The sequence below is a fragment of the Vidua macroura genome, chromosome 2, assembly GCF_024509145.1.
Source record: "Vidua macroura isolate BioBank_ID:100142 chromosome 2, ASM2450914v1, whole genome shotgun sequence".
Taxonomy (NCBI): Eukaryota; Metazoa; Chordata; class Aves; order Passeriformes; family Viduidae; genus Vidua; species Vidua macroura.
In genome coordinates, this window is record NC_071572.1 from 88,039,200 (window position 1) to 88,065,433 (window position 26,234).

Below are 26,234 nucleotides of genomic sequence, written 5' to 3' on the forward strand. Positions count from 1 at the left end.
TTAGCAAGCAGGAAGAAATAACTCATCATTATAATATTTACACCCCATTTTACAGTCTGTCTTAATGAAGGCTCCCAGAACCATAAAAAATCCTCAGGCTCTCAAGACAAAACTTCATATCATTGCTCTAATTTGCCTTGTTGAGAAATATAATGGTGTGTCAACACACTAAAAAAATGTAATGCCTGCATTGCATAAAAGAGAGCTAGTTAGTGTCACAATCCACAGGGTTTTATGAGTAGTTTGAAGAGACGACTTTGCATCCATGTTGGCAGCTGGTAGTCAAAGTTACATGCATGCTTAGTTTCAGGGGCACATTTTCATCCCATGCTGTACTGGATTAATGCAGGTAATACAGACAAAGACTATGATGGAAATAATCTACAGCACATACAGTCAGTTTGCAAAGAAAGGAAGGTATTTCTTCCTCCTTGCTCAGGAAAGAAAGTAACACAACGAGCTGATATTAGTCTCATCCTGTGCAGGCTGTGCCTTGCCAGGGGACTGTGCTGTGGTCCTGCAGTGTCACCTCCTACCAGGAGCACACAGGGAGGATGGGAAGCTGTCAGCCAGCTGAGAGTCTCTAGGGGAGCATGGCCCACTGCCCTTCAGCGCACACGCAGGGCTTCATCTTAGTCAGGGAAGGGGTATGGGCCGCTTCTCATGTCACAGGTAAAAACAGCTGAAAGTAGGTCACCAAATAAATGAGAACAACTTATGGTAAGGCTCAAGTAGCAGGTAAAGTACAGGCTGCCCAAAGTCCCGGTTGGGTCAGGCTCAATGCAATGAGAGCCTTGTGGAATCAAAAGCACCTTCTCAGTGGGAAAAGAGGAATAGCAACCACTATGTCTAAATCTTTATAGATCCTTGAACTTTCAGGTTATGATATTCTCCCAAGTGGGGCATGCAAAGAGAGTTTGATATGTTTATACCCATCAATTTGTAGTGAAACCAAGTGATCTGACATGTAGAAATCTCTTGCTGAATCTGAAACTACCAGCTTGAGTCTCCACAGGAGAAGGAAGCCACTCTAGTGAAGTCTTGCAGAGTCTCACAGATTTCTGTGTTCTACATTACATGTGCCTCACAACAACTGAAAACATGGTCACTGATGTCAAGATGGGATGTGCCACTGACCTCACACACTGCCTATGAGTGCAGCCATAACTGGCATGGACATTTTCTCACTGGACTGGGCAGCCAGGAGGGCCAACCCTGTCCTGGGGGGCATCAGGCACAGCATGGCCAGCCGGGCAAGGGAGGGGATTGTCCTGCTCTGCTCTGCACTGGGGCGACCTCACCTCCAGTGCTGGGGGCAGTTCTGGGTGCCACCATATAAAAAAGACATTAAACTAGAGAGAGTGTCCAAAGGAGGGCCACAGGGATTGTGAAGGGTCTGGAGGGGAAGCCTTGTGAGGAATGGCTGATGTCACTTGATGTGTTCAGTCTGGAGGAGAGGAGACTGAGGAGATACCTCCTAGCAGTCTGCAACTTCCTTATGAGGGGAAGAGGAGGGGCAGGCACTGATGACCACTGTCATGACCAATGACAGGACCTGAGGGTATGGCCTAAAACTGTGTCAGGGAAGGTGTAGATTAGACATCAGGAAAAGGGGATAAGATGGGTGGTCCTGTGCAGGACCAGAAGCTGGACTCAGGGGACACTGATGGGTCCTGTCCAGCTCAGCATGTTCTATGATTCTGTGATTCTGTGAACTCAGAGAGGGATGTTTCACACTTCCCGCTCCCAGTGATCCTGCAGTTCACAGGGCTGACAGCTGCCAAGCCCTCTCACAAGAGGCTTTCTTCCAGAATGTCACCAGATGAATCACAGCTGTAATTCTGCCTGCTCTGCCACTTCTGACTTGCATGGGTAAAGAGCACAGCTGACCTGAAGGTCTGTAGACTTGCTCCCAGCCAACACTTTCCAACTGATCCTCTGAGAGGGAGATATAATTTGGGGGGATATATTAATCATGCTGCAGCAGGATAGAAAGGAGCTTTTCTCCACAGGCAAAGACAGACCTCCTCACCAACTCAGATAGTTCCAACTCAGATAGATACAGTTAAATAAATTTTTTTTGTTCCAACATATGCTGAAATTATCATGGCTGATAGATTACAGTTGTCATCTAATCTATTTTGGATTTTAGTAGTGAGGTTTTTCTTTGAAGAATTCAACCAGTCCACTATGCTGGAGAAATTAACATGACTGAGATAAGTCCATGCTCAGCAGACCTTTGATTCTTAATCAGTAAAAGCAAAGCTCTCCTGGAATAATTTCATTTCCTTAAAATGTCATTTGTCAATATTATTCTCCTGCCTTTCTCTCCTGTAATCAATCAAATCAGTCACCTGCCCTTGATGAGTGCTCTGTCCTTGGCTCAGGTGGTGAGGCTCAATGCCTTTCCTGCATCCCTCAGACCAAAGTGGATTCAAAAGTCAAATAGGCAACCCCTCTCCTGACTACTTTGTGACACCTCTCATTTACTGATTTGACTCTCACACAAAGTCAACCAAGCCATGTACTTGCATAAGCTCATGGAAGTTTGACTACAGTTAAAACTGTTCTTCAATGTGTGATCCATGGCTGTGCAAATTTCCTACAAAATGCTATTGCCCTGCCTTGCATGAGCTGTACCTATTTCTGTGGCTAGGCTTCTTTTTTTCCTCAGTCTAATGGCGAAGACTGCTTTTTGCCCTGGTGATAAACACCATGTAAATAGGAAATAGAAGCATTTGCCCTCTTGAGATTGGAAAGAGAGGTCATATCAACTTGACAGGTTCTAACAAATGGCCTCAGAAAAGATGCTAGCTGGAAATTAGTTTCCATTTCTACTGACCAGGGCAAATTTCAAAGTGCGAAGCTCTTCATAGTAGCCTCCATACACTTACCCATAGTTTGAGCCATTCAGTCCCCTCTGAGTATTGATTTTTCCACCCTGAAATATTTCTGTTCTGCACAAACATGTTATCCAGCAACTGTTCAATAAAAAGAGGTTTTATTCTTACTTACAAACATTGAATTTCATAATAAGTTACAGAAATATTTAAATCCAAAGGAAGAACTTGGTATAATTGCAAATGTCTCCCTTGACATTTTTCCCTATTTTCAGATTTCTTTTTCCTCCTTATTCTTTCTAAGACAAGAGTTTCACATCTGTGCCTCAGCAAGTTTGTGGGCTGTGCTAGTACAATAAAGAATTTTTTTTTCCCCTCAAACTGTAGCAGGCAGGAAAGAAAACATTGTCAAGAGCTACAGACCCCCCAAGGAGGTTTAAGTACCACTGCGGGTAATTTTGCCTGAAGAAATGTATTGAGAAGCAAAGGCAATGCCTAACTACCATTTTATTTGTTCATTGCTCATTTGAATAACATCAGCATAAACATCCCTCTTATGTGAGCCTTTTCCCCCTTCTGAGAGATTGAGGGGGGTCTGGGAGAGGCAGGAGGGAGCACTGTGTTGCTCTACACTGTGCAACATCCAGGCACACCACGGGATCCTTCCCTCTCAGCACAGTATGTAGCAAAAAATATCACTATAATTACCATAGGGGAGTGAACAAGAGAGAGCTGCCTTAGCCAGATCTTGAAAATGTGCATCCCCCACAATGGGCTTGTGGGAATCTCACAGCACAAACAGCTCAAATAGCACTTGTCAGTCCTGGTGAGAGTGAGCCATGTGGAGTCTTTTCCTGAAGAGATTGCTGGGACTGAATATGCAGCAGGAGAGCATTTTCTAGGCACAGAGCTGGGCTGCCACAGCATGCCTGATGCTTATGTCCACCAAAGGCTTTACAGGTTGATATAAGAAGAAAATGGATTTGGAATGATTTCCCCTGTCTCTGAACCCAGCATGTTCAGCTATGTCCCTGAAATTTCCCACCCATCTTTTCCACCAAATCCCATGGCACACAGCATCTCTTTGTTCCTAGAAAGGTTGTTAACATGTAGGGGGTAAAACCTAATACATCTGCACTCATTCTTCACTGCTGCTAACAGCAGTAATCATCTCCCACTGTTGCCTTTTCAATTCTTCTCATCCTAGGCGCAAAAGGAATCCAAGCCTGCAAGACAGCAAAAGTGTCCCTAAAGGGTTTGAGTGCTTCCATTACTCATCCAACTGATCTAGACAGATATTTTTTATATTTATTAAACAGAAGAAGCCACTTAGTGTCATTCAGCTGTGAGGATTCTCTTTGTACTTGTTCAAAAACAAGAACTTTCTCCCATATAGCCAGATTCTTATGATTTCACCTTGTAAAGAAGTCATGCTTCTTTGTTATAGTGGCTGGTAGTCTACCTTACATTTTGCTCAATTATAAGAAAAAGCAACCATCAGTACACCTTAGAGGTGCGCTGCTCAAGGAGGAAAAGGCATGGCACAGACTCCTGCTCAGGTCACTTTACTGCAGTATGCATTTGACTCTGGAAAATAGGAGCATGTTCTGGGCAAAATTTGAGGGATGAAAAATTTACCAATGATTTTATTCAGAAAAGAGGCTGCTTTTGTTTTTTGTAAATCATCATCATCCCTCAGCATAATAATTATGAGATCAATAATACCACAGAAGCCAGCAAAGGGTAATGCTCATACTGCAGTCTGTTAAATGCATCCACATCTGTGCTACAGATCAGATCAAGAATGCACACTGCAGCCACACACTTTTTCTGCACATCATAAAGTGTGTCTCAGGGGATACAAAGAAAGGTAAGCAAGAAGCCCGTGCCTGTCCCTCCCCACCACTGTCAGCACCAAAAGGACCAACACTGAAAGCAACACTGGTGTCCATAAATGTCCTTAGCCCACTGAGAGGAGCAAGGAATTGGGACCACAATTGTGTTTCTGACCCAAAGTTACTGAGATCAAAGTGTACTCCAGTAAGCATAGGGAGGGATAGGACTGTCCTTTGTCCTTGATATGGCCACAGTAGGGAAAGGTCTCTAAAGCTACTAAACTGCTTTGTCTGTATTAGGAGAGACAAATCCCACCTTCTTTCTCTGTCCTTGGATTGCAGGAACAGACTGGCTCTCATATAGACATATAGAACTGGACCAGATAATTTCTATCTCTCATGGCCAGGCACATGCAAAGACCAGAGGAGAACTTGACTTTAAGAGTCAGACATACCTACAAAAAACACATGTTTCTCTGGAAAAGGCACAGGGTCTGATAGACAGGACAACCTCAGCCATGGAACCAGTGCAGCAAGAGGTGCTCAGGGCCCCTGAAAGCCTGGGGCTCCCTGCATCATAGTATGGATAATTCTGCTGGATTGGTCCATGTCTCACAAACAGGACGGGACCCTTACTGGCTTCAGACTTAGGATTTATTATCTGTCTGTATCATACAAGCAAAAAGCAAGAGACACAGGGAAATAACAACATCCATGCAAATCCAGATCAGAGACAAGAAGGCAGCCCATGCAAAGCCTTTTTCTACATATTCTTTGAACCAATAGCGTAAAAGAAAAGGTGTAAAGTCATTATACTCTAACCAAGTAGAAAAGGACCCACGTGGGTTTAACATTGACAAAAGGACTTCTATGAACCTCAAACAATACACAATAATTCATTATTTAAGATTGAAACTTTTTCTATCCTTGCAAAGCATATATCTAGGACTTTTCACATCTTAACTATCAATAAGTTCTTGTTCTTTCTTGTTCCTTATGATAAGTATAAATGTATTCACTTGGTTCTTAACTTCCTAGCTTCCCATGAGAAGGTTTTGAAATTTCCCAGCCTTTCTCAGCTTTATGTTTACTTTCTGGGGCCTTTTTTGCCCTTTCTAAAGTCTTTTACCTTTTTATATTCTTACAGATAATGCCTGTGACTCAGGTGCTGTCTAGCATGGGGTAGGACGTACCCTGACTGCAGACCAGCAGTAACCATGTGAGCAGGAGGCTTCTGGCAGGAACAGGCTCCAAGACAATCCACAGAAGTTCTGTTGAGTGAAAAGAGCAGATTGATTCAGCAGTATTGAAAAGCGTGTGCATCCTGATGAATGTAGGTTAGCAAGTCATTAAATGAAATAGGCTTGATTAAAAAAAACAGCAGTGTAGTGCAGCAGTAACCTTGGGCTGCTGGGCAGGATGGCTCTTCGTGTTACTTTGAGCCTCTCAGTCAGACAGAGGTGCATCCTGGGAAAGTCCCTTATTGTTCTGTATTGCTTACAATGACATGTTTAAATAGCTGAAAATGAAGTGAGTTTCATTTAAAGAAAGCTGTGGGCATCTGCCACAAATACTCCCCAGTAATGCAGCACCACTCAGAAATGGCAAATTTACCCCTGGATGTACTGGAGCAATTTTTTCCACTTTCCAGTTATTTCCCTTTCAGTTGTGTCACTGCTGGTCTGTGCTCACCTGTCCCACTGCAGATGGCACCCACAAGGTGTCTCAGGCTTTCCTCCAAATGAAGAACCATGCTGTGACAGCCTGGGGCAGCTGGAGGGGCCGCCACCAGCCCAGCTGCCTGCACGGGGACAGGGCAGAGGATCTCTGCTGACATGGAGAGCTGTGACACAGCTGAATGTATCAGACAGTCACTTATTTTTCACCTAGTGCAAAAGGCTGTCACATACCTTGTCTCAAGGTCACCAGTGTCCCACTCCACCTGATGCTTCTCATCAGAGGAGAGAGCTGAGGAATTCTGCTGTGATTAATAACCTTATCTATCCCCCTGAGCTTATTTTTTTCCCTCCATTTTTAATTTTATGTTCTGCTTACCAGCTGCTCTTGCTCATTAAAAAAACAAACCCTCTCTAGTTCTCATTAGCACCATATGTCTGCTGGTTATTTGAGAAATGAACGCAAAATATATTTAAAGGATTAGTCAAACCATGATAGGCAAAAATACTGAAAGGCAAAAAGCTAAGGAGATGCCATTAGACTCTGTCTTCTCGCTGCTACTCTTGCTGTCTCCAGCTAAACCCAATTTACAATCCTCCCTCCCTGCTCCACCAATGCCTCCACAGCCACAAGGAAACCACAGCCATGTCTCTGGCTCTCATTTAATCCCCAACAGAATTTTTTTTTTCTCCTCATTCCTTCTTCAGGGAAGTTACCAGTGACCCAAAACCAGCTTTCAAATAGGAGCCAAGAACTAGTGTTCATTGGAGACAGTTGTTTCTAAAACTTGCAACATTTCTCAGGGCTGCTCTGAAGCATTGGTAAACCTGTGCAGCACAAAAGACAGCTGGCTGCTGTTCTCTGCTTCCCCCCTGACAACCTGCAGCACGTGCTGTCTGAAGCGCTCTTCTTTTGAAATCTCTCTTTCGCTCCACAACCAAACATATTTATTTAATTTAAACTGTGAACACAGATAATCACTTTTTTTTTTTTTTGAGACATAATAAGGCAAAAAGTCTAACCTATATGTCTCTCTCCAAGAGCTTCTGTCATGCAACAAATCCCGTTCCATTATTTATAAATTCAGTCTGCATCCTGATACCCTGATTGGTAAAGAAGAATATAAACAGCCGAGAATTTGGCTTGTCTTAAACGCCTCTGCACTTCTTCTGAGAGTGTGACATCTCATCTGATGTGCATTACCTCCAGCAACACTCGATCCCTTGGCAAAATGAACGTGTCCAGATTTCTTAGACAATCTATTACCATCAGACCCAGAAGCAACAGAGCTGCTGAGTGATGCTTTTAGAGCAATGGCATTGAAATTCATTGTTTAATGCAGACCTGCAAATGCTGCGCTGACAGGAACAAAAATCTGTATGTTTATGTACAGATTCATAGAAAAATTTTAATATGTCAAACTATATATTTCCTCTGGCAATTTAATCTGTAATATGAACAGCATTACCAATGAGGATCCTTTGGTTTTTTGTTTATTGTTTTTCCATAGGAAAAAAATAGCAAGCGATTAATAGCCTGAGAGGAGACTTCCTGCCCAGTAATGGCACTAACTGGATCTTCTGCAACAGAAAATCTTGTTTATAGTAACAATAAAAAACTTGTAGTTTCTCCTAAGAGGCTGAGCCTATGCTGGAGGTGGGTTATTTTCATTTTTCCCTAAAGCACACCTGGAAAAAAATGAAGCATATGAGTCACTAAAGACAATGCATGAAAATGTTGAAAAGGAGGGAAAAAAAATCCAATTCTTCTGATCACTCAGTCAGTGGGCTCCACAGAGGACTTCTTACAATCCATTACAGGAAATTCATGTAGTAGATAGATGGTAATAGTTTAGGGGACTGGACAAAAGCAGTATGATAGAAATAGCTTGCAGTGGGTGCTGCATGATTAATATGATGTTCATACTGGCCATGGGGGAAATTATAATATCTGGCTTTAATGGTTTATAGCATCAAATCTTCCTAAGGTTCACATAAAAAAATATTTAATAGCTGGCTTGATTGATGTGAGGGAAAACTCCAAGTGCAATTTAATTATATTCAAAATATTTCAGACCATTTAATTTCTTAGATGTATGATTTTTTCTTTATTGTTCCTATTACTCTCAGCAAGGTTTCACTAACTCTGCTTCAGCCCAAGGGTGAAGACCTCTGACAGTGGGTGCCAGATCCACGCAAATATAGGGCTCACCAGTCTGAAACCCAGCATCACCCATGGCTCCAGTAGAGCTCTGTAAGTGCTCTGGGCTAACAAAGAATTTCATCATGGGCAGAAAGACCACATATACTTTACCTTATTACTCCTCTTGATAAAAGGATTGTTGTTTGCAAGAGGGAAAGCATTGCTATGTGGTGATGGTTGTTAGTTTTTTAAAAATAAGTCTATTTGGGGATTGAATTTTAGAGACTGTAATTTGATCTGTTTTGGGGAAACTGATAGTTTGAAGAATGTGTTGAATAACTGCAGCATCAAGAACAGAAGTAGTTGATTTATGGCTCTCAGTACCAAGAGATCTGTCTGCACTCTGTTGCTATCAAAAGTGCATCTGTTGGTTCCTCCATGGGCAAACTGTGATGCAAAAGAGAGTACATTTTCAATTTTTTTGTTTCTCAAATCAGAATTTCAGGCTCATATTCTCAAGGGTGTCTAAGAATGACTAACTGGTCTGAATTATAGGAGACAAGGAGTCTGTCGTTTTATATAGTTGAGACTCAGCATTTTATGACCAGTCTAAGTTTCTGAGCAGTTGTCAATTAAGTGCCCTTCCCTTTCCTTCCCTTCCCTTCCTTTCCCTTCCCTTCCCTTCCCTTCCCTTCCCTTCCCTTCCCTTCCCTTCCCTTCCCTTCCCAATACAGAGCTTTTGACACAACTATTTTACTCTGCCAGAATAAAAGCCTGCACCATGGTACATATCCAGACACTCACAGTTTAGAGAAATTTTTCCTTTGCCCATCTTTGAAAAACAAAGGGCACTTGGGATGAAATTGGCAATGAAAGGCACTGAGTGTACCAAACCAGTGTAAATCTGATATTAGAACAAAGAATAAATGCCACTATTACCATGTGTCAACAGATTTATAGGAGTTTGTAAATTAAGCTGGTGTAGCTGTAATTGTGGAAAGAACTGTTCTGTCTTTTTTAAATGCTCTTTCAAATTGCCATTAATCCTATCAGAAATAAAGTTATTGAACACAAATAATGCATCTTCCAGGGGTTGCTGTGCTCACAGGTGGTTTGGGGTATTTTCTAAAATGCTGTCCACTTCTTGGGAGAGAAGGACTTACCATGGATTTCTACTGAGATTCTTGCACAACTGCAAACACCCAGGCAAGACTGCAAGATGCTGTTATGATTCCATGTGTAGGACACTGATGGAAACAGGGTATTAGCATGTGAAACCATTCCTTCACAATGTAAACGAAGAGCAGAGTGTCTCTTGGTATCCATACTAATAGACCAGTTCAGCATAACACTGGCAGCTTATTTTCTGAACTGGCTGGCCACCAAAAATACATTTATTATTTTCTTTAAAAAGCAGACAAAAATAGCTTCTCTTGAGAGAAAGTCAGATCACTTCAAAAGGTTTTTTTCATTACGATCCTGTAAATTTTACTATTTCTTTCATATATTAAAATTATTGCATTTTTCTTGTTAGTGTGAAAATTAAGGCAAGCACCAAATCAATGTCTGAATGCACAGATGTGTGGTTTTGCACAGATAATTTAATCCCTTACCTGGATTTGGTATTGCAGGGGAACTTGGGGCATAAAGCTGAAACTAGTTCATTCTGCTAGGGTACGGGTTAATGCTGGGGTGAATCTCAGAATGCAAATGTAAGGTCTCAGATTCTCCTGTGTTGTTCCTGTGAATCCCTGATGACCTTCCTTGCAATGCACAGGCAAGGATATGCCTTGTCTTTATGCAGCAGAGATCTCAGCAGAGAGTCTCTGGGTCAGGGACAGCAGGAGATTGATTTCAGCCTGCCTCTGATTAGGCTGCCCTATTTTCTCCATCTTCCACTCAAACCACTCCTTGGTATTTGTTGTACAAGGCTTACTTGGCACATAATGGTTAATTTTAAAGGAAAATGACACCTCTGGCAGCAAATCATCCTTCTGGAAAACTGACCAGTCTATCTATTGACACCTTAGTGGTACTAATTTAATTTAATAAGTAGATTTTGCATTTCTGTCGCTCCCATAGGTGTCAAGCTCAGTGCAGCGACAGGCAGTACACCCAACCAGCCTTTCTGCATGCGCCTCTGTTTGATGTATGTGTCTAAACTGGGGACTTCCAACACAACAACTGATGGCTGCAGCAAGATGAAATGAGATCCCACTCCTTTTATTCACTGATCCAGAGAGGGTTCCCTCACCTCACCAGAGATGTCACAGCCACTGCAGGACATTCTTATTCTCCTCCTCAAGCCTGGCAATAAGTGTTCAGTCAGAGTCTTCCAGAGGAATATCTTGCTGATGTTGGGAGTCCTCCAGAGGGAGAGACCCTGTTCTTTCCCTGTCTGCCTGCTCTAACAGCTCTTCATGTCAAGTTCATATAAGCACCTTATTTTTTCCTACTCAAATTTTCCATCTTGAGCATCCAGCTACTTTAACTCATCATACCTTCCTCTGCCCTGAGCTTAACAAGCCAATCACTAACTGATATTTTCTTCCTATCAAGGTTTTCCTGTTCACAATCAAATAATGTTTCAGTTTCATTTCCAGCAGCCTGAACATCTCAAAACCTTTGAAGTTCCCACATTTCAGAATTTCCTCTATACATTACATACTTTTTTTTTTTGTGCTTTCTATGTTTTCAGCAGCCTTTCTGCATCCTTTATAAAGCCCATGCTTTAGGCTGCAGCATGTCCCTCCCCAAAAGCACCTTCAGAGACTGAAAGGACAGCAGAAGATCCCGGCTCAGATGACTACCACCCTCATAGTAAAGAATTTCTTGCTAATATCTAATCTAAACCTGCCCCCTTTCACTTTAAATCCATTGCTTGTTGTCCTCTCACTACATGTCCTTGTAAAGAGTTCCTTTCGAAGTTTCTTGTAAGATTTTGCTATATTTGTGCACTTGAGTTCCTTGAGCCAAATATTTAACTTAAAACAAGATGAGCGCAATTGTTTACTCAGATAAATTAAAGTTTGAGCTGTTAAAGGACACATATTCCTACATGCTATTACAATTTCTGGATGGGATAATGTCTGGTAAAACACCAGCAACTGGGTGCAGGGCTGTGAAACACAGACAGAGTATTACCAAATGTTTTGGTTGCTCCACATCTTCACCTTTGATATGGGGGCCATGCCTTGATATCTGATCTATGGCAGGGATTTTGCTGCTGGCCTTGGTGTGTAGGGAATTTTGAGCAGAGCAGATCACAGAAAATGTGAAGAGCAAAGGTGAAGAGCAGCAGCCCTGCAGTAGGACAGGAGAGGAGAGCACCAGTGTGGGTCAGCAGCCAGAGCTGTCTGGAGGAGCAGGAGAGGGGCTAGGACACAGCTGTACATTCAGTGGAGACCAACAGCAGATACCAAGTGTTAATGCAGATCTCCCTTGCTATCATTTTTGTCTGGAATGGTCAGAAGAGAAGATGGATCTTCATTTAAGGGAGAGAGAGGTGAGAAGTGAATCACAGAAAGAGTACTCAGTGTACTAATGACATGTAAGTGACAGTGCATTTTGCAGAGCTGGGCGTAGACCATAGTCTATAGAATCCTTGCCTAGTGCTTATCAGGCCCCATCACATCCAAATCATGCATTTCCATACAATTTGCATTCCTCCAACCTTTTTCCTGCAGCCCCATCTTACAGACCTATTTCACATCAGCATCCTTATACAGAAGAGCTCTGTATTGTCAGACAGCCAGAGCAATCTGCAGCACCTCATCCCTGACTGGAATGACCTACTGAACATACACATAGTGAGGTAGGACATAGCATAATATACAATACTGAGGAGAAACTGCTGCAGATTGCTGGTAGGTATTGTCCAGCTGGTGAGCCCAGCAGGATCACTGCTGCAGGGGTCATGCACTTTGTACATGGTCGGTGTCTGTGATAGCACATGGCTCATGCTATCAGCTAAAACACAGTAAACCACTTCAAGACGGCTCAGGGGTTTTGAAGAACACTGTTTGCACAGTGTTTGCACATCCTCTTTCATGATCCCCCAGCCGTAGCTGGAAGCACAACAGAGAGGAATCTCACTCTGGGCTGGGAAGTTAGATCTTTGCTGCTTTTCTTCTGTCCATTTAGACAGCCAGCATTTGCACATTGACAAGGCAGCTCACAGGTCACAACTGTGCTCCGTAGTCAGAGTTGCTGCTGAAAAATGGATCAGTTCACAAGGGGACAGCTGTTGCCATCAGGGATCCAATGCTCCTCTCCTCAAAATGCCACTTTGTGGGGGTGAAGGCAACAACCTGGCAGAGCCAAGATGTCACTGAGATGCTCCTGCAGGTAAGGCAGGTTTTCAGGAGGTTTCTTGCCCTTCCCAGCAACATGTTCTCCTACTTCCCTCCCACAGTATGCAGGAGACTTCTGCCTTTGGAGTCCTTTTGCTTTTGCTGTACCTTGTGATTTCAGATGAATCTTATGGCCTCAGTGCTCCACAGGGTGACTAATGGTTGGACTGCTGCCTGTGTTGGCACACAGCCATCCTCTGCATGATTCAAGGCTCCAAGAGACAGAGTAAAGAGGGTGCAGGGTTAGTGACCACATGGATGGCATATCTCAAACTCCAGCGATAGGTAAATGATTCCTTTTCTGCAACTGCTTCAAAGGACTGGGAATACATCAACCAGTACTTCTTTTGAAGACCACCTGGAGGTGATTCTCAGGGTCCACAAGAGAAAAATGCTGTAGGAAGCATATGGTACCCTCATGGTGAGTGACAGAAAGAGCTCATGGAAAGAGCTCTATTTCTCCTCAGCAGAAGTCTAGAAAAAGTATCCAGGCTTTAAAGCATCCCCAAATCAAACTCTAACCCAAACTGGTCCTTGGCTCACAGGCATTTAGCAAAGAGGCACTTGGTGCCAAATTAAAATTTGGTCATAAAAGCAATATTCACTTCAGACTGCAACATCACAATAAATAGTGATCTAGCCTGGTGTTATGTGGCTCTAAACAGTTCTTTCCCAAGATGCTGGATTCCTGGGGGCCTTTGTCCTTTATTCTAAGCAGAAATTGGACTTTTTTGTGGTTAATGTTGCTACAAGGAAGGAAAGTATGCACCCTTAGCACTATGGAAGTTCTTGATATGTTAGGTATGCCCTAGTGTGTCTAGGGTCTTTAAGGAAGCTGACAAGTGCTGCAGGCAGTGACTGGTCTGTTTTGTCATAGGGACAGTGAACTTCCCTTCTAAGGTGGATGAAGATTTTCCCTTGTTGCTCCACTCTTTTCACATCTGAAAAATCTGACTGGGACTCCTCATCAGATCTGGAATGTCTCTGCAGTCCTATGTCTTGGGAGAGCTTGTGGCATTTCTTCACCTCAGATGAAATTAGGTATCATTATATATATTAGCTTTGGCCATTTGGATCAGCCAAAGCATGAGATCTGACTTGCAGCTTACCTGATTAATAGCTTTATCTTCATAGGTCGCTCTAAAACTCGAAAGGGAGACAATGGCATTTGCATGCCTCTGGTCTTTAGTAAGAATTTAACTTCTGCTTGTGGAGTTTTGTGTTTTTTCCTTTCTCTCACAATCCCAGGAGGTGGCATGCACTTGCAGTAATGCTACAGAAACATTTTCTATCCTGCTGAGCTCTCTGTTCCTTGTTTGATTGGGGTACATATGCTACATGACAGTGGCTCCTCTTATTTAATGGTCTCTAGCAGAAACTGGGAGAAAGGTTCATAAGAACATGTCTCAGGGACCCACTTTTCATTAGACATATCACAAAGCCATCAAAATCCAAGGCTGTGGCCTGCATTTGCCTGCATCCAGGGGTGATGCTGTCAGGCAGTGCATTCTTAGCTGGTGTATCCATCCCAGCACAGCAGAGAGCCTGGCTCTCCATTTCACCACCAGTTTGATGCGGCTCCTGCAGCATCACCATCAGTGCTGACATCAAGGACACAGCTTTCAGGGCAAATGGAAAGAGGTCATGGTGTAGTATGAAATATGCTCTAATTAAATTACATCTTTGTATTACTGTTCTTTATTCATCTCATGAAGCTTAGTCCCTCAAAGGACAATTATAATGCATATTGTATAAATACCTATGTAAAAAAACCACAGGTCTCCTTGGGAAGAGGAGTTTAAACTATAATTGCCTATTCACTCCTGGTTTTCCTGCAGCTTTTATGCCATAATTTCTTCCACTGATTTTTTGGACAACATCAAAGACATTGCCTCACTACCCACCATTGCCTGTCCCTGTTTTTCCTGTATTGATTGACTCTAGGCTATTTGAGAACAGGATGGTTTCCAGTGGGAACACACATAACACACCTAACAGTGCTACCCACAGCTACCTTCTGATCCCTGCAGCTCAGGAGCGTGCATCCAGATTGGCTTCTTCTTAGGAGAGCCCAGTGCAAAGGAGCAGAAGCAGAGCAGCAGGAAGCTCATTGGAAGTGACGAACACCACTTCAGAGGATCACAGTGCTACAGAGCACGGATCAGGCTCAACCAGCTTGGACTCCTACCCCAATACAACCTCTGGTCTCACCTACTGAGGTCCTGCACAGGTGGTGAAGGAGCCTTTCTCCTGCTGCAATAGCTCACAAGCGTCCAATTAGTCCTACCACAGGAGTCCCCATGCTCCACTTGTTCAGGGATTGCTCTTTGCCATCCCTCCTTCCATGCAACACAGGGCTTGGGGCCTTGCCTCAAGGGACACTTTCCCTTCATCCTACCTGATGCTGTGTAATGGGTTCAGCTCCTCCATCAGTTCCTTCACCTGGAAGTTCAACAGTTTGACTGGAGCATAATCTTGGCAGAGATGTGTAGGTCATCCCTGTAGAGTTCTCAACAAGCTCCTAGGATACACTGGCCTTGCCAGAACAAATCTGTATCAACTGCCAACCTGCCTGGGACGTTCTGACATTAAGCTATCTTGAACTACAGTATAAATTAATTGATTTCTTAAAAATCCCAAAGTTTCAGGAAGTAGCTCTTATTCTTGGAGGTAAGTATGGGGACATGAAACAATAGCTCATCTCACAGCTGTTTCTCAATCTGTTAGCTTCAAGACAATGTTTGTGTCCTCTCTCAAGCCCCACTCACTCCCATTATGCAGAGTCCTCATGTCACCCCCAGGATGAAGGAGGACAGCTCTAACAAGAGCTGCTCACCTCCTCCTTCTCTCCCCATGCCAGAAGCATGAAAGGGACAGCCCTTCCCCCTGCCTGTCTGCTCTGCCCCAAGGAAAGCGTGCAGGCCAGCCAATGAACCAGGGAGGAATTTTGCCCTATGGAAGCAGAGAGTCCCCCGAGCAGCTGCCATTCCTTGGGTCTCTATCAGCCAGTCCTGCTTTAGCCCATCTGGGAAGGGACTGAGCTCACTCACAGGGATGTAACGAGAGCTGACAACTGTTCCATGCTCCCACATGAAGTGGAGATGATGCAGAGTCTGGGAATTTTGTGTCTGGCCCTTGATAGCTGCCTGGCTCCTGGCTGTGGACAAGGCCATCTGCTTTGCAGAAGGGACTGCATGCACAGAGAGCCCCCAGTGTCTGGGGCCTGTGACCAAGCCATCAGTTGCCATTAATACCCATTGGTCACCCACAGCCAGCAGCCCTGAATCAGCTCCTTGGAAGATTTTTCTTTTCTGCCTGGAATGTATGACCTAACTACAAGCTGAAAAAACTGCATTTTACCATTTAAACAGAGAACAAACAGGGTTAGGTTATTGCTAAACATCAGACCTATTTCTATAATAGAAGCAGAAGACAAGGACATTGTCACTGATGGACTATAAATTACAGGTGTCCACGTTCACTCAGGTAATTTCCACCTGAGGGCACTGCAGTTCATATATCTATCATTCATAATAAGTAATTCTAGCAAGCAAATTCAGCCCTACACCTGCTTCTGTCTAATTTTAATTGTTGAAAGTGATAAAACTATCCATGCACTTGCAATAAACTTATGTTCAGTTGCTTAAATGAGTTACAACAGCACTGTATATTTAAATTAAAAAAAAAATTCATACAGTGTTAATTAGATGAATCATTATAGTTTTGTCCAGATTTTATTTCAACTTGCTCTGCTCACATTCTTGAAGACACTAAAAGAGCAGGCAAGGTTAAACACAGATTTGTAAGAAGTCATACTCCAAGTGAATTAGCAGACTCATTAAGGTTGGAAAAGGCCTCCAAGATCATCAAGTCCAACCTTCAACCAAACACCATCATCCAATTAACCACAGTGCTAAGTGCCACATCCAGTCATTTCCTGAACACTTCCAGGGTTGGTGACTCTACCACCTCCCTGGGTAGCCTGTTCCAGTGCCTGACCACCCTTTGGAAAAAAATCTTCCTGATGTTCAACTTGAACATCCCCTGGCACAACTTGAGGACATTTCCTCTTGTCCTGTCCCTGGTTGCCTGAGAGAAATGACTGATCCCTACCTGCACAAGAGGAAACAGACTGTTAGGGGGAAATTCTTCTGCCCAGAGAATCCTTGCAACATGCTGGTAGTCCCAGCTATGAAGGAGAACATTTAAAACTCGTCACGAAGAACACTTGAAAATGTACAACTGAAAGCAATATAGGCCTGGGGAAGAGATCAGCATAATTATTGCTTCTGTTCTCATGGGTTTTGCATTCACCGACACGCTTTGGGAAGACAATTAAGGTCTTTCCTACCTATAGCTCACACAGTTTTGTAAGGTTTCTCTAGAGCATTTTAAAACTTAACTTGCAGGGAAATGGGATTCCAGATAATGTCTGAATGCTACAAGGCAATTCTGCTCTGTGGGATTTAAACTTATTTTGCCCCGTGTGAGAAACTTGACTGGGTGACAACTGTGGCATTCTTTTTGTCAGCATAAAAAATGATTGACTGTTCACTGTGTATTTTCCAGGTCTGTGAAAGCTTTTAGGGATTATGCTGGAGGAAAGATTTAGTTATGTTTCTATGGAAACCATAACACTTATATAGAAGCCTGCTTAACAAGCAAGAGTGTGACACTGTATCTCATTCAAGGTGAGCCACCTCTGAGGTAACCCATTGATAAACTTCCAGCTGGGTTTTAAAGCCCGGGAGGACATCAGTGAATTTCTTACACCTCTAATAGGAGTGACACTCAGCAGGTACTGCTGGATAACTACTTAGCACCGTAGCATGGGTGTTATAATCTCACATGGAAAGTTGCAGTCATTTGGTTGGACTTGAAAGGAAATTTTTCATCAGGTTGTTTATACAGTAATGATTCCTAAGTTTATGTCTTTCTTACTTATCCCCTACTTCAGAGATGTGCAACTTCACTTGCATGAACCAGAGGAGAAACACAGTTACGTTTTTTCCGTAAACACTGATGTGTTCCCAGACATTTGTTTGAAAAAACCTGGCTATAGAAGTGATATTTTCTTCATTTAGGCACTACTTTTCCTGAGATGGAAGTCTCCTTTAAAATTAGAAAAGCTTTGTCACTGCTCTTCCCAGCAAGCACACAGAAGTTGCTGTCACAGTGAAGTACAAACACTGTAGCTAGCAGGACATAGAATTTATTTTTGTCTTTTCTTCTCAGAAAAGAACATGTTCAAATCAACCTTTAGAATCTATTTCATGTTTTCAATTGACAGCACTTCTAGCCATGTTGGGGATTCTATAGCAATAAACTAGAATTACAAAAGGTGGTCTTATTTGATAAGTGGCAAAAGCTGAGACAGAAAGTTGGTTTTTAAATTACGTTTGGTTATCTCACTATAAAAAGTTCACTGACATTAAAAAAAATGCTGGCGTAAGGATTGAAGGTCATTCTAGGCACAACATCAGATTGGGGAATTAATTTTTTAATCTACTTCTACTACTTGCAAAAGTGAAATTGGTTAAATTATTTTTGAAGGCATGAAGAGACTCCTTTAGGGTAAGAGTGGCCCTTTCTGGATTTCAATGAAGCCAGTGATGTAAAGTTTTGTCCATGGACTTCTAAGTAATTCGTGGACAGCAGCAGAATGCTCCCTCCGAGAAAGAGAACAGCAGAAACACAAAGGGGATGTCTTGGGCTTGTTCAGGGCCTGATCCTGAAATGACTCACACAGTAACATGACTTCTCATACTGTCCCATTCCCTCTGAAAATGTTCTTTTTCACAAACTGAGTTATGAAACTCCTGCACGTGTTCCTGTGGCACTGTCACTTTTTTTCCTTTTCTACACAGCACTAAAGAGGTCATGGGTGCCCATTTTGTTGCTTTATGTTCATTAAGAAATGCACCAAATTACCACTACCCCATTGCTACTGTTGAACTGGTTTTGAGTAATCAAAAAGAAATCTCTGTTGGAGATTTCAAAAAAGCCTCTCTGTTGGAGAGGCCCAGCTGCTAGTGGAGCCAAATGTCACCCAGCTAGGTGGGCTGTTGCCAAAGCCACCAAGCCTTAGCAAGCAGTACAGAGTCACTCTGTGTTGGAAGGGGTTATGAGGTGACTGATGTCTACCAAGTTTTGCTCCAGTAGAACATGGAAAGCTCAGAAAACACACACCAAATGCAAAAGTCTCTGAGAAAGATTCTACATTATCTGCACAGGACCAATATGTTTTCTTTATATCTGGTGTTGCTGCCTTGCTGCTAATCGTGTTTATGCATTGCCAGACAGCTCATGCGTTTCCCCCAGCTTCCACTGAGCCAGCTACTCCTTCTTCCTGCCAGGACAACAGCTTCTAACATTACTTGCTGAAGCCTGGACTGTCTTTCTCCCTTTCTGCAGAGATGAAGACAGAGCAGGTGGGTACAAACCACACAATAACTCCTCAGACAAAAAATGTTCAAGCAAAAACCATTGATATTAAGTCCTGTGGGACAAAGTCATGCCCACAGTGTTGTGGGGGAGCATGGAAGCCAGAATTCAATCCTTCAATCACCTCTCCAGAGTTCTGATGTTTTTCTTTTCATGATCCATAGGTTCTCTGCTCCTCACATTCTGTAAAAACATTTTCAAATAAATACTCAATAAATTATTCAGTTATAATACTCAATCAAAATACTCAATAAATACTCAAGAATACTCAATAAATTACTCAATAAATACTCAATAAATCCAAAACTAGGTGTTTTTAGTTGTTTCCTCACTGGCAATCACACTAGTTAATTAAGATTGGTTTTATGAAGTTGGAAAACTTGCTAACTATGAGAGTTTGAGCATGACCTGCATGGTGCACTCACCATGTATAGTATTATCAATGAAATTTAGCTAAAGCATCTTCAGGTGTTTCCCCTGCATCTCACAAAAACTAACAACTGAAGCTTCAAAGCACTTTTTGATGGATGGAATATCTATCTTCCTTGTGCAACAGGAACAATATGGCCATGAAGGCTAGAATTTCTATAGTCATCTTTCTCAGAGGCAGACTCAAAGCTTGGTTCACCGGAGCACTGCTAACAGCAGGTCTGGTCTTGGTCTGATTCAGTCTAATTCAACAGAATTGGCTTTTAAAAATCATTTCGGGAAAGCTCCAGGCCTGCTGCTTCTATCAGTCTCCCTGGAAGCTGTACATGGATGAGTGGAAAACTCCTCCTTGCCTTCCCCAAGCCTACTCATGTTCCAGATCCAAAATTGCCATGTTATCTGAAGATTCAGGGATAATTCTTGCTTGGTCCTTGGTGTTGCCACTAATTCCACCAACATTCCACAGGGACTGTGTGTTAGTTCTTTAGCAACATATTCCTGACTTGTAGATGTGCCAGAGACACACAATCACTTTTTTGAGTCATGCAGATGTAGCCACTCACAGATTCCAGCTATGCACCTTTTCAGCCACACTAGCTCCAGCACACTTAGATGATGGTTTTATGCCTTCATTTCTGGTATAAGAGTGATTTCTCCACTCTGAGTGAAGTAAATGCTTGAGATCTACTTTCTAGTTTGTGTATAACCCATGTTTTGCAAGTGGACCATCAGAGGAGACCCAGCTGGTTCATCAATATTCAGATGATAAAAAAATAGCCATTTGATTTTCAAGTTGCTGATAAGTACATGAGAAAGTATGTGAGGAGAAGATGGTATTCTGTTTTCCAAACATTTCTTGGAACAGCTCTCATTTGGAGTATCTATTCACACTCTGTTAGGAAGTTGTGTTACACCTGACATAACAGGAAAGCAGAGGTCAGTTTTGCTGGCATTGTGAATAATTCTTCCCACAGTGAAACCTCAAAATTTAACTGAATAGTTCATTTGCAAAGAAAGAGCAGATGATCAGAGTCTTCCAGCCTGAATTACTCTGAAATGCACAATATGAAGCTCCAGTTTTCCATCATCTGCATTTACATGTGCATACATATATATAAGAAAACAGATACTGCTTCTTGAACAAGTCACTCAAAAGAAATGCCATTCCTTCTTTCAAGCACTTCAGCTCAGTGGCATTGGTCATTCAAAAAATTAACTCTCTTAGAAACCTTCTCTATACGGAGATGATGATCTACCTGACCTTTTTTCCCCCACATAACTGGCTGCACACACAACTCGGTATAGCTTTAAAAAACCACGACTTACTCACACGCTAAAACAAACGCACTTGGAATGTCCTGTTGCGAGATTTGCTGGTGACACTGATCACACAGTGTCATAGTATTAATACTTGATGGTTTTTGCTTGTCCAACATGCTCTGGTGGAAGGTGACCAGCAGTTGGCCCTCTAAGACTTCTGTGAAGTGCATGAGCGGCCTCTGCCTCAACAAGGGAATTCCCCAGGCTTTGGAAGATGATGCAGATAATTGTGTCACCATGATTCCTGCTTACTTTCATCAAATTAAGTGTGTTTTGCTTAGATTAGTGCAGCTATTTTTACTTTTATGTCCCCAAATATTGCCTCACTAATTATACTGGATGTCAATTTGCAAGCTGAAATTATTCCTGTTTCACAGGAAAATGAAAGCCAAGCAACTAGATGCAAACTAAAATATGTCCTCTTGTGGGGCTTGAAAACAGTAATTTAGGAAGTTAAGATATGGTGTGGACACTGCTAACTCTAGTTAACTGTGATAGCATCAGAATTTAGTTTTAGTTTAGTTTGGTTCCCCTTGTTAAAAAAAGGTTGCTGTTTTGGGGTTGTTTGTTTTTTTGGGGTAATTTTTTTGTGGGGGAGTTTATTTTGCTTTTTTTTTTTTTTTTTTTGGCTAATTGCTAGAGCTGAGGGATTTATATGTTTAGAGAGAGATGAATATATGATAAATAAGGATTTTTTCAGAAACTCCTAAATTGAGATGGAAGCTACAAAACAGTTCCTTGAAGCTAATAATCAGTATTTCAAGTGATGACTGGGCTGGTTTTACAAAATAAGCATTTCTTTAATAAAGCATTTGCACACTTAAAATATCTGCAATCAAGAGGAAGACCGAAAGCAGTTAAAGGATCATCTAGAAATACCAGATGTTAAGAAATAAGTCAAATCCTGGGATTAAACAAATCAGAACTCTGAAAATTTGCAGCAGAAGTTCTGATTAGAAAATTTCATATTTTTTTTTTTAAATAAAATCATTCAAATGCAGGAATTTTTCTGAGATTCTTCTTGCACTACAGAAGCTTTGCTGAAGTGTTTCAGTGGAAGGAAATACAGTTATTATTTGAGTACTTTTTGAGGTAAGCACCAGTAAGAAAAATTTGTATTCCTGAAGAGCCAGAGTGGTGATGGCTACTATGTATGTGCTAAGGAAAGGATGTGAACTGGAAGAAGGAACCTCCACCATCAGCTCTGTGCTGCTCCACATGGCTGTGGTCCCAGACACAACATCCCCAAGGCCCAATCCCAGCAGTCACCTGGAGAATGCCAAAATCATGCCCCTAGCTTTTCTCAAGCACACAAAGATGCATAATGCATTGCTTTGAGGGAACAGTGATAGCTGCACTTCCTAGGAGGTGCTCAGAGAGGCAGCAAGTCTTCTCAAACTCTTGCCGGACAGGCTTGGTGGCTTGATAGAGCATGATAATCATCTCCAAACATTATTTTTCCCTGAAATGTGAGTACATTCTTTACATCTAGCATATCAGGACAAGGTAATAACTTCCAGCTTATCCAGCAAATTGGAGCATAAGAAATGGATGACTGACATAGAGTTTATTTTTAGTTTGGATTCTCCCCCATTCTATTTAAAGTATGAAGCCCAGAGGCGACAAACAAAATCCAAGTCCCATAAAAACATCTTGCACTAGCAGCCAGGTGAGCCAGAAGAGAACACTGCAAAGCAGCAGCAAGGAAGGCCTGGGGAGCTACAACCCACCCAGGTGGTTCAGTGCCACACAGATGAATGCACAGTGTAAACACACTTTCTAGTCATGTTTCCTAAGGCTGGAGCTCAGGCAGGAGCTAACAGATTGCTTGCAAAAAGCATGTATAAATCTTGAGGTAATTTAAGCTAGGGGTGGACAATGACAGCAAACCTTTGACGTCTCTCATGACCCCATCCAAACTTCTTTTCACCCCCTGTGTGTCTCATTACTCATTTTGGCTTTGGTCAGAAGCTTCAAATGGACTCAAATACCCATTCTTCCCTGTTTGTCATATCGACAAATCAAGTATTACTTCAAATAAGCGGAAAATGGGCAGACCAAACCTCAAAGAAACTTGCCAGTCAGAGAAAAAGAAAGTTGAGAAATCTGTCAGCTCTGAGCAATTGCTAGAGATTGAGCATTTTCACAGCAACATACCAGCAGTACATGATTCAATGATTTGGCTATGCTAACGTAGCAGTAGCTGTAAAAGACACCATCATCTAAGGTATTGGCCAGAACAGCAACATACAAGCAGTCAAAACATCATGGGCATGTCCCAGGCTAAAGCTAGAGCAAAGCTTTACTGGTACTTCACTTCCTGTGGGATATGGGACGTTTAGGCAGTGATGAAGGTGGAGCAAGTTCTCATTTGCAGCAGAAGAACTTCACATCGTTGAGTGCTGTGTCATCCTGAAGTCCCTGTGGAGGTTCTACCTTGGTCTGGAGACCACATATCTTACAGCTGTTGGTCCACGGGCCAAAGCTGCCCCACGACAGTCCATCACCTACCAGCACAGCTTCATCTGAGCATCTGAACTGGATGTTGTTGACTGCTGTATCATCACCTGCTCTTTGGGACTTTTCTGTTCTCAGTGAAAAAGAGGTCAGGTAGCCTCCAGGGCAAACTTGGAAGCTGGTCCAGGAACCCCACCTGACAAAAAGCAAATGGAAAAATGTCTGGGCTCTGTGAGCTGTGGGAAATGCTCCTTCTCCTTGTCATGCTACTCTGAAACTTAGCACTTCTCTGACACAGCATCCTACTGCAGTCGGGGGCCCCTTACTTTCTCCTTTTGTTTCCCTTGCCTTCCAAAGATGTACTTTTCTCTTCATTGATATCTCATCAGAAAAGCACCAGGAAACCTGAGATTGGATAGTTATGGTTCTGGTTGAAACTCTGAGGGCAGCCTGAGTGCATGTTTTATGATGCATCCCTGACATGTGTGACAGGTACACACCAGGCAGCCAGGAGAGCAGCCAGAGGTGCAGTACTCTTCCCTGCAGCGTGGCCAGGGCTTGGGCTGGGCAATTTCTAAATGTATGGTTAGAAACCCTTCCAAAGAAAACTCTAACCCTGGGACCATATTTCAGGTGTTCACAGTGCTCTGCAGAAAATCCAAGGTCAAACAAAAAGTGGTAAAGTGAGGTCACCATGTTTAATAACCCTCAAAATTAATGAAAAACAACCCCTAACCACTTGTTTTAATTCACTATACTACATCACTATGTATACAGCAAGTCAGAGAGAAGAGACCCCTGCAAATGGTGACACCCATGGGTGTTTTGTGAGCTGCTGCATGACAAACAGGAGAGAAACCAGAGTGTCACTTACTCCCCCACCAAGGACTCAATGGTTATTGAGTCATCCTGACAATGCAGGCGTATGCCATTCAGAGCAGTGTCATCACTTCCAAACTGGTCGGGCTCCACCTGCAATGGAAGTCACACAGGGGCAGAGGTAAAGGCAAGGGGCAAAGGACCCAGGAAAAGTCCTTTTCATGCCTGTCAGAAACAGCCCCACCTCCTTTCTGTAACGGGAAAGAGAAAATGTCTTGGGAAGTACATTGGAAAAGACAGCTGTCACTGGGAAACCACCTAACCCTTGTAACATGTTCTTTGTGTTTTCTAACTATTTCTGACCCAACAGGTAAAGCAGAGTCTTGGAGTCTCAGGAGAGACACTGGTAGTGGATGCCTCTCTCCCAGAATCCAGCTTTTCATACCCACATGACTTCTCCCAGCAACATCAGCCACATGCAGACTTTTCTGGTGTAGCTACAGTGGCAACACTTGCCAGAAGACTCATAGCTTTATGTACACAATATCATACTCAAGAAGAGGACAAATATGTAGAAAATCCTTAGGGACAGGAGACAGTAGGGAATGGAGAAAATTTTACCTTCAATGCAAATCCATTGGCGTAGCCATGATGGCAAAACTGCCGGCTGCCCCACTTGCCCCAGTGGCCTCCATTGGGCACAGAGAGGACAGAGGTGTATTCACGCACCCCTGTGCCTCGGGGGCAGAAGAGGAGCAGGATGAGTGTAGCTGGCACAAGGGACTTCATCTCTGGTGCTCTGCATCTGCTGAAGGAATGCTGGTGTATGGACTGGGGAATTTATACCCTTCCAAGGCTGCTTGCCTTTCCCTACCAGTCCATTGACAAACACCACTGGAACAATAGTTTCCACCCAGGCAGGGACACAGCACTTGCTGACCTGCTCACAGTGCCCATGAGGAGATCCTCTGGGAGTTCAGCAGCTGACACACAGCAGATACTGTGGCCATAGGTGTATCCACCACCACTGAAGGGAACACCTATGTGCTCCTTGCTTTGCCCATGGTAGAAGCTTAATATCAATTTCTGCTTCTGGCTACACAGATATTTGGCCATGGGTATGTTTGCCTTCTGAGAGTAACTGCCATAACCATTTTACCAATTGCTATTTGGCAAGGAAGGTCAGACTAGATGAAGAAATATAAGGTACCTGGTCTGGAACAAAGAATAAGTAGACTCAAGTCCTGTGTCACCCAATACTTTCTGTTGAATAGGATTCCTGGGAATCTCAACAAGTTAGGTAATTTATGGTTTTAATATCTTTCTTTTCAACAGCCTTTTTAATCTCAATAAAAAACTGTATGCTTTGCTTTTGCAGCAAGCTTAACCAAAGTCAGATATGCTGGGATGCCCACAGTGATTCTCAGGGCTAAGTGCCACTGGGGACAAGTAGAAAGGTGATACTGATGCACTGAGGGCACAGTCTGAGGATGTCATGATGCAGAAAGAGGTGAATTCGAAACTCTTAACACAGAGTTAACCAATGCTTCGGAGGGCCCTTGGTTGGTCTTGCAGCATCTGGCAGAAGCTTTCTCTCAGTTCAATCGGCAAAGAAGAGAGAATATATTTTAGAGAAGTATCTTCAGGATGTTAATGCAAGATGAGGTGCCAAACCTTGAACTAACAGAAGACAAAGAATTTCCCTCTTCTAGGTTTCTCTTCCAATGCCTGTTCTGCTCTGTCTGTTCCTGTCCCACTAAAGGGTGATGTTGCTTTTCCCATTCTTGACTCTGCATTCCCCTTACACTTGTCAGTGGTGTCTACAGGTGGCAACATATGCAAATTAAGATGATGGGAAGTTGGATGATCCTTTTAGTGAAAAGCACTAAAAGAGCACAGCACGCGATGAAAGCACAACC

At 42.8% G+C, this 26,234-nt stretch overlaps 1 protein-coding gene and 1 long non-coding RNA gene across 2 annotated transcripts; both read right to left on the reverse strand.

Moving 5' to 3' along the window:
• Positions 1-19,317: 19,317 nt before the first annotated feature.
• On the reverse strand, positions 19,318-21,041 carry LOC128803114 (uncharacterized). The gene is made up of 2 exons (XR_008435642.1): positions 20,981-21,041; positions 19,318-19,473 (listed from the first exon to the last, which is right to left on the reverse strand). It is a non-coding gene; the product is annotated as an uncharacterized LOC128803114 (long non-coding RNA).
• A 2,365-nt stretch (positions 21,042-23,406) lies between these two features.
• Positions 23,407-25,104, reverse strand: VMO1 (vitelline membrane outer layer 1 homolog). The gene is made up of 3 exons (XM_053971727.1): positions 24,937-25,104; positions 24,371-24,468; positions 23,407-23,692 (listed from the first exon to the last, which is right to left on the reverse strand). Exons 1-3 carry the CDS (start codon positions 25,102-25,104, stop codon positions 23,407-23,409), a joined length of 552 nt encoding a protein of 183 aa, XP_053827702.1.
• Positions 25,105-26,234: the final 1,130 nt, after the last annotated feature.

Coding starts and splice junctions, on each gene's coding strand:
- VMO1 (XM_053971727.1), bottom strand. CDS start 25,104: ATGAAGTCCCTTGTGCCAGCTACACTCATCCTGCTCCTCTTCTGCCCC. Junction 24,469..24,936: donor CCAATGGATTTGCATTGAAG/GTAAAATTTTCT, acceptor CTTCCATTGCAG/GTGGAGCCCGACCAGTTTGG. Junction 23,693..24,370: donor ATTGAGTCCTTGGTGGGGGA/GTAAGTGACACT, acceptor GCTTTTTGTCAG/GTGGGGTTCCTGGACCAGCT.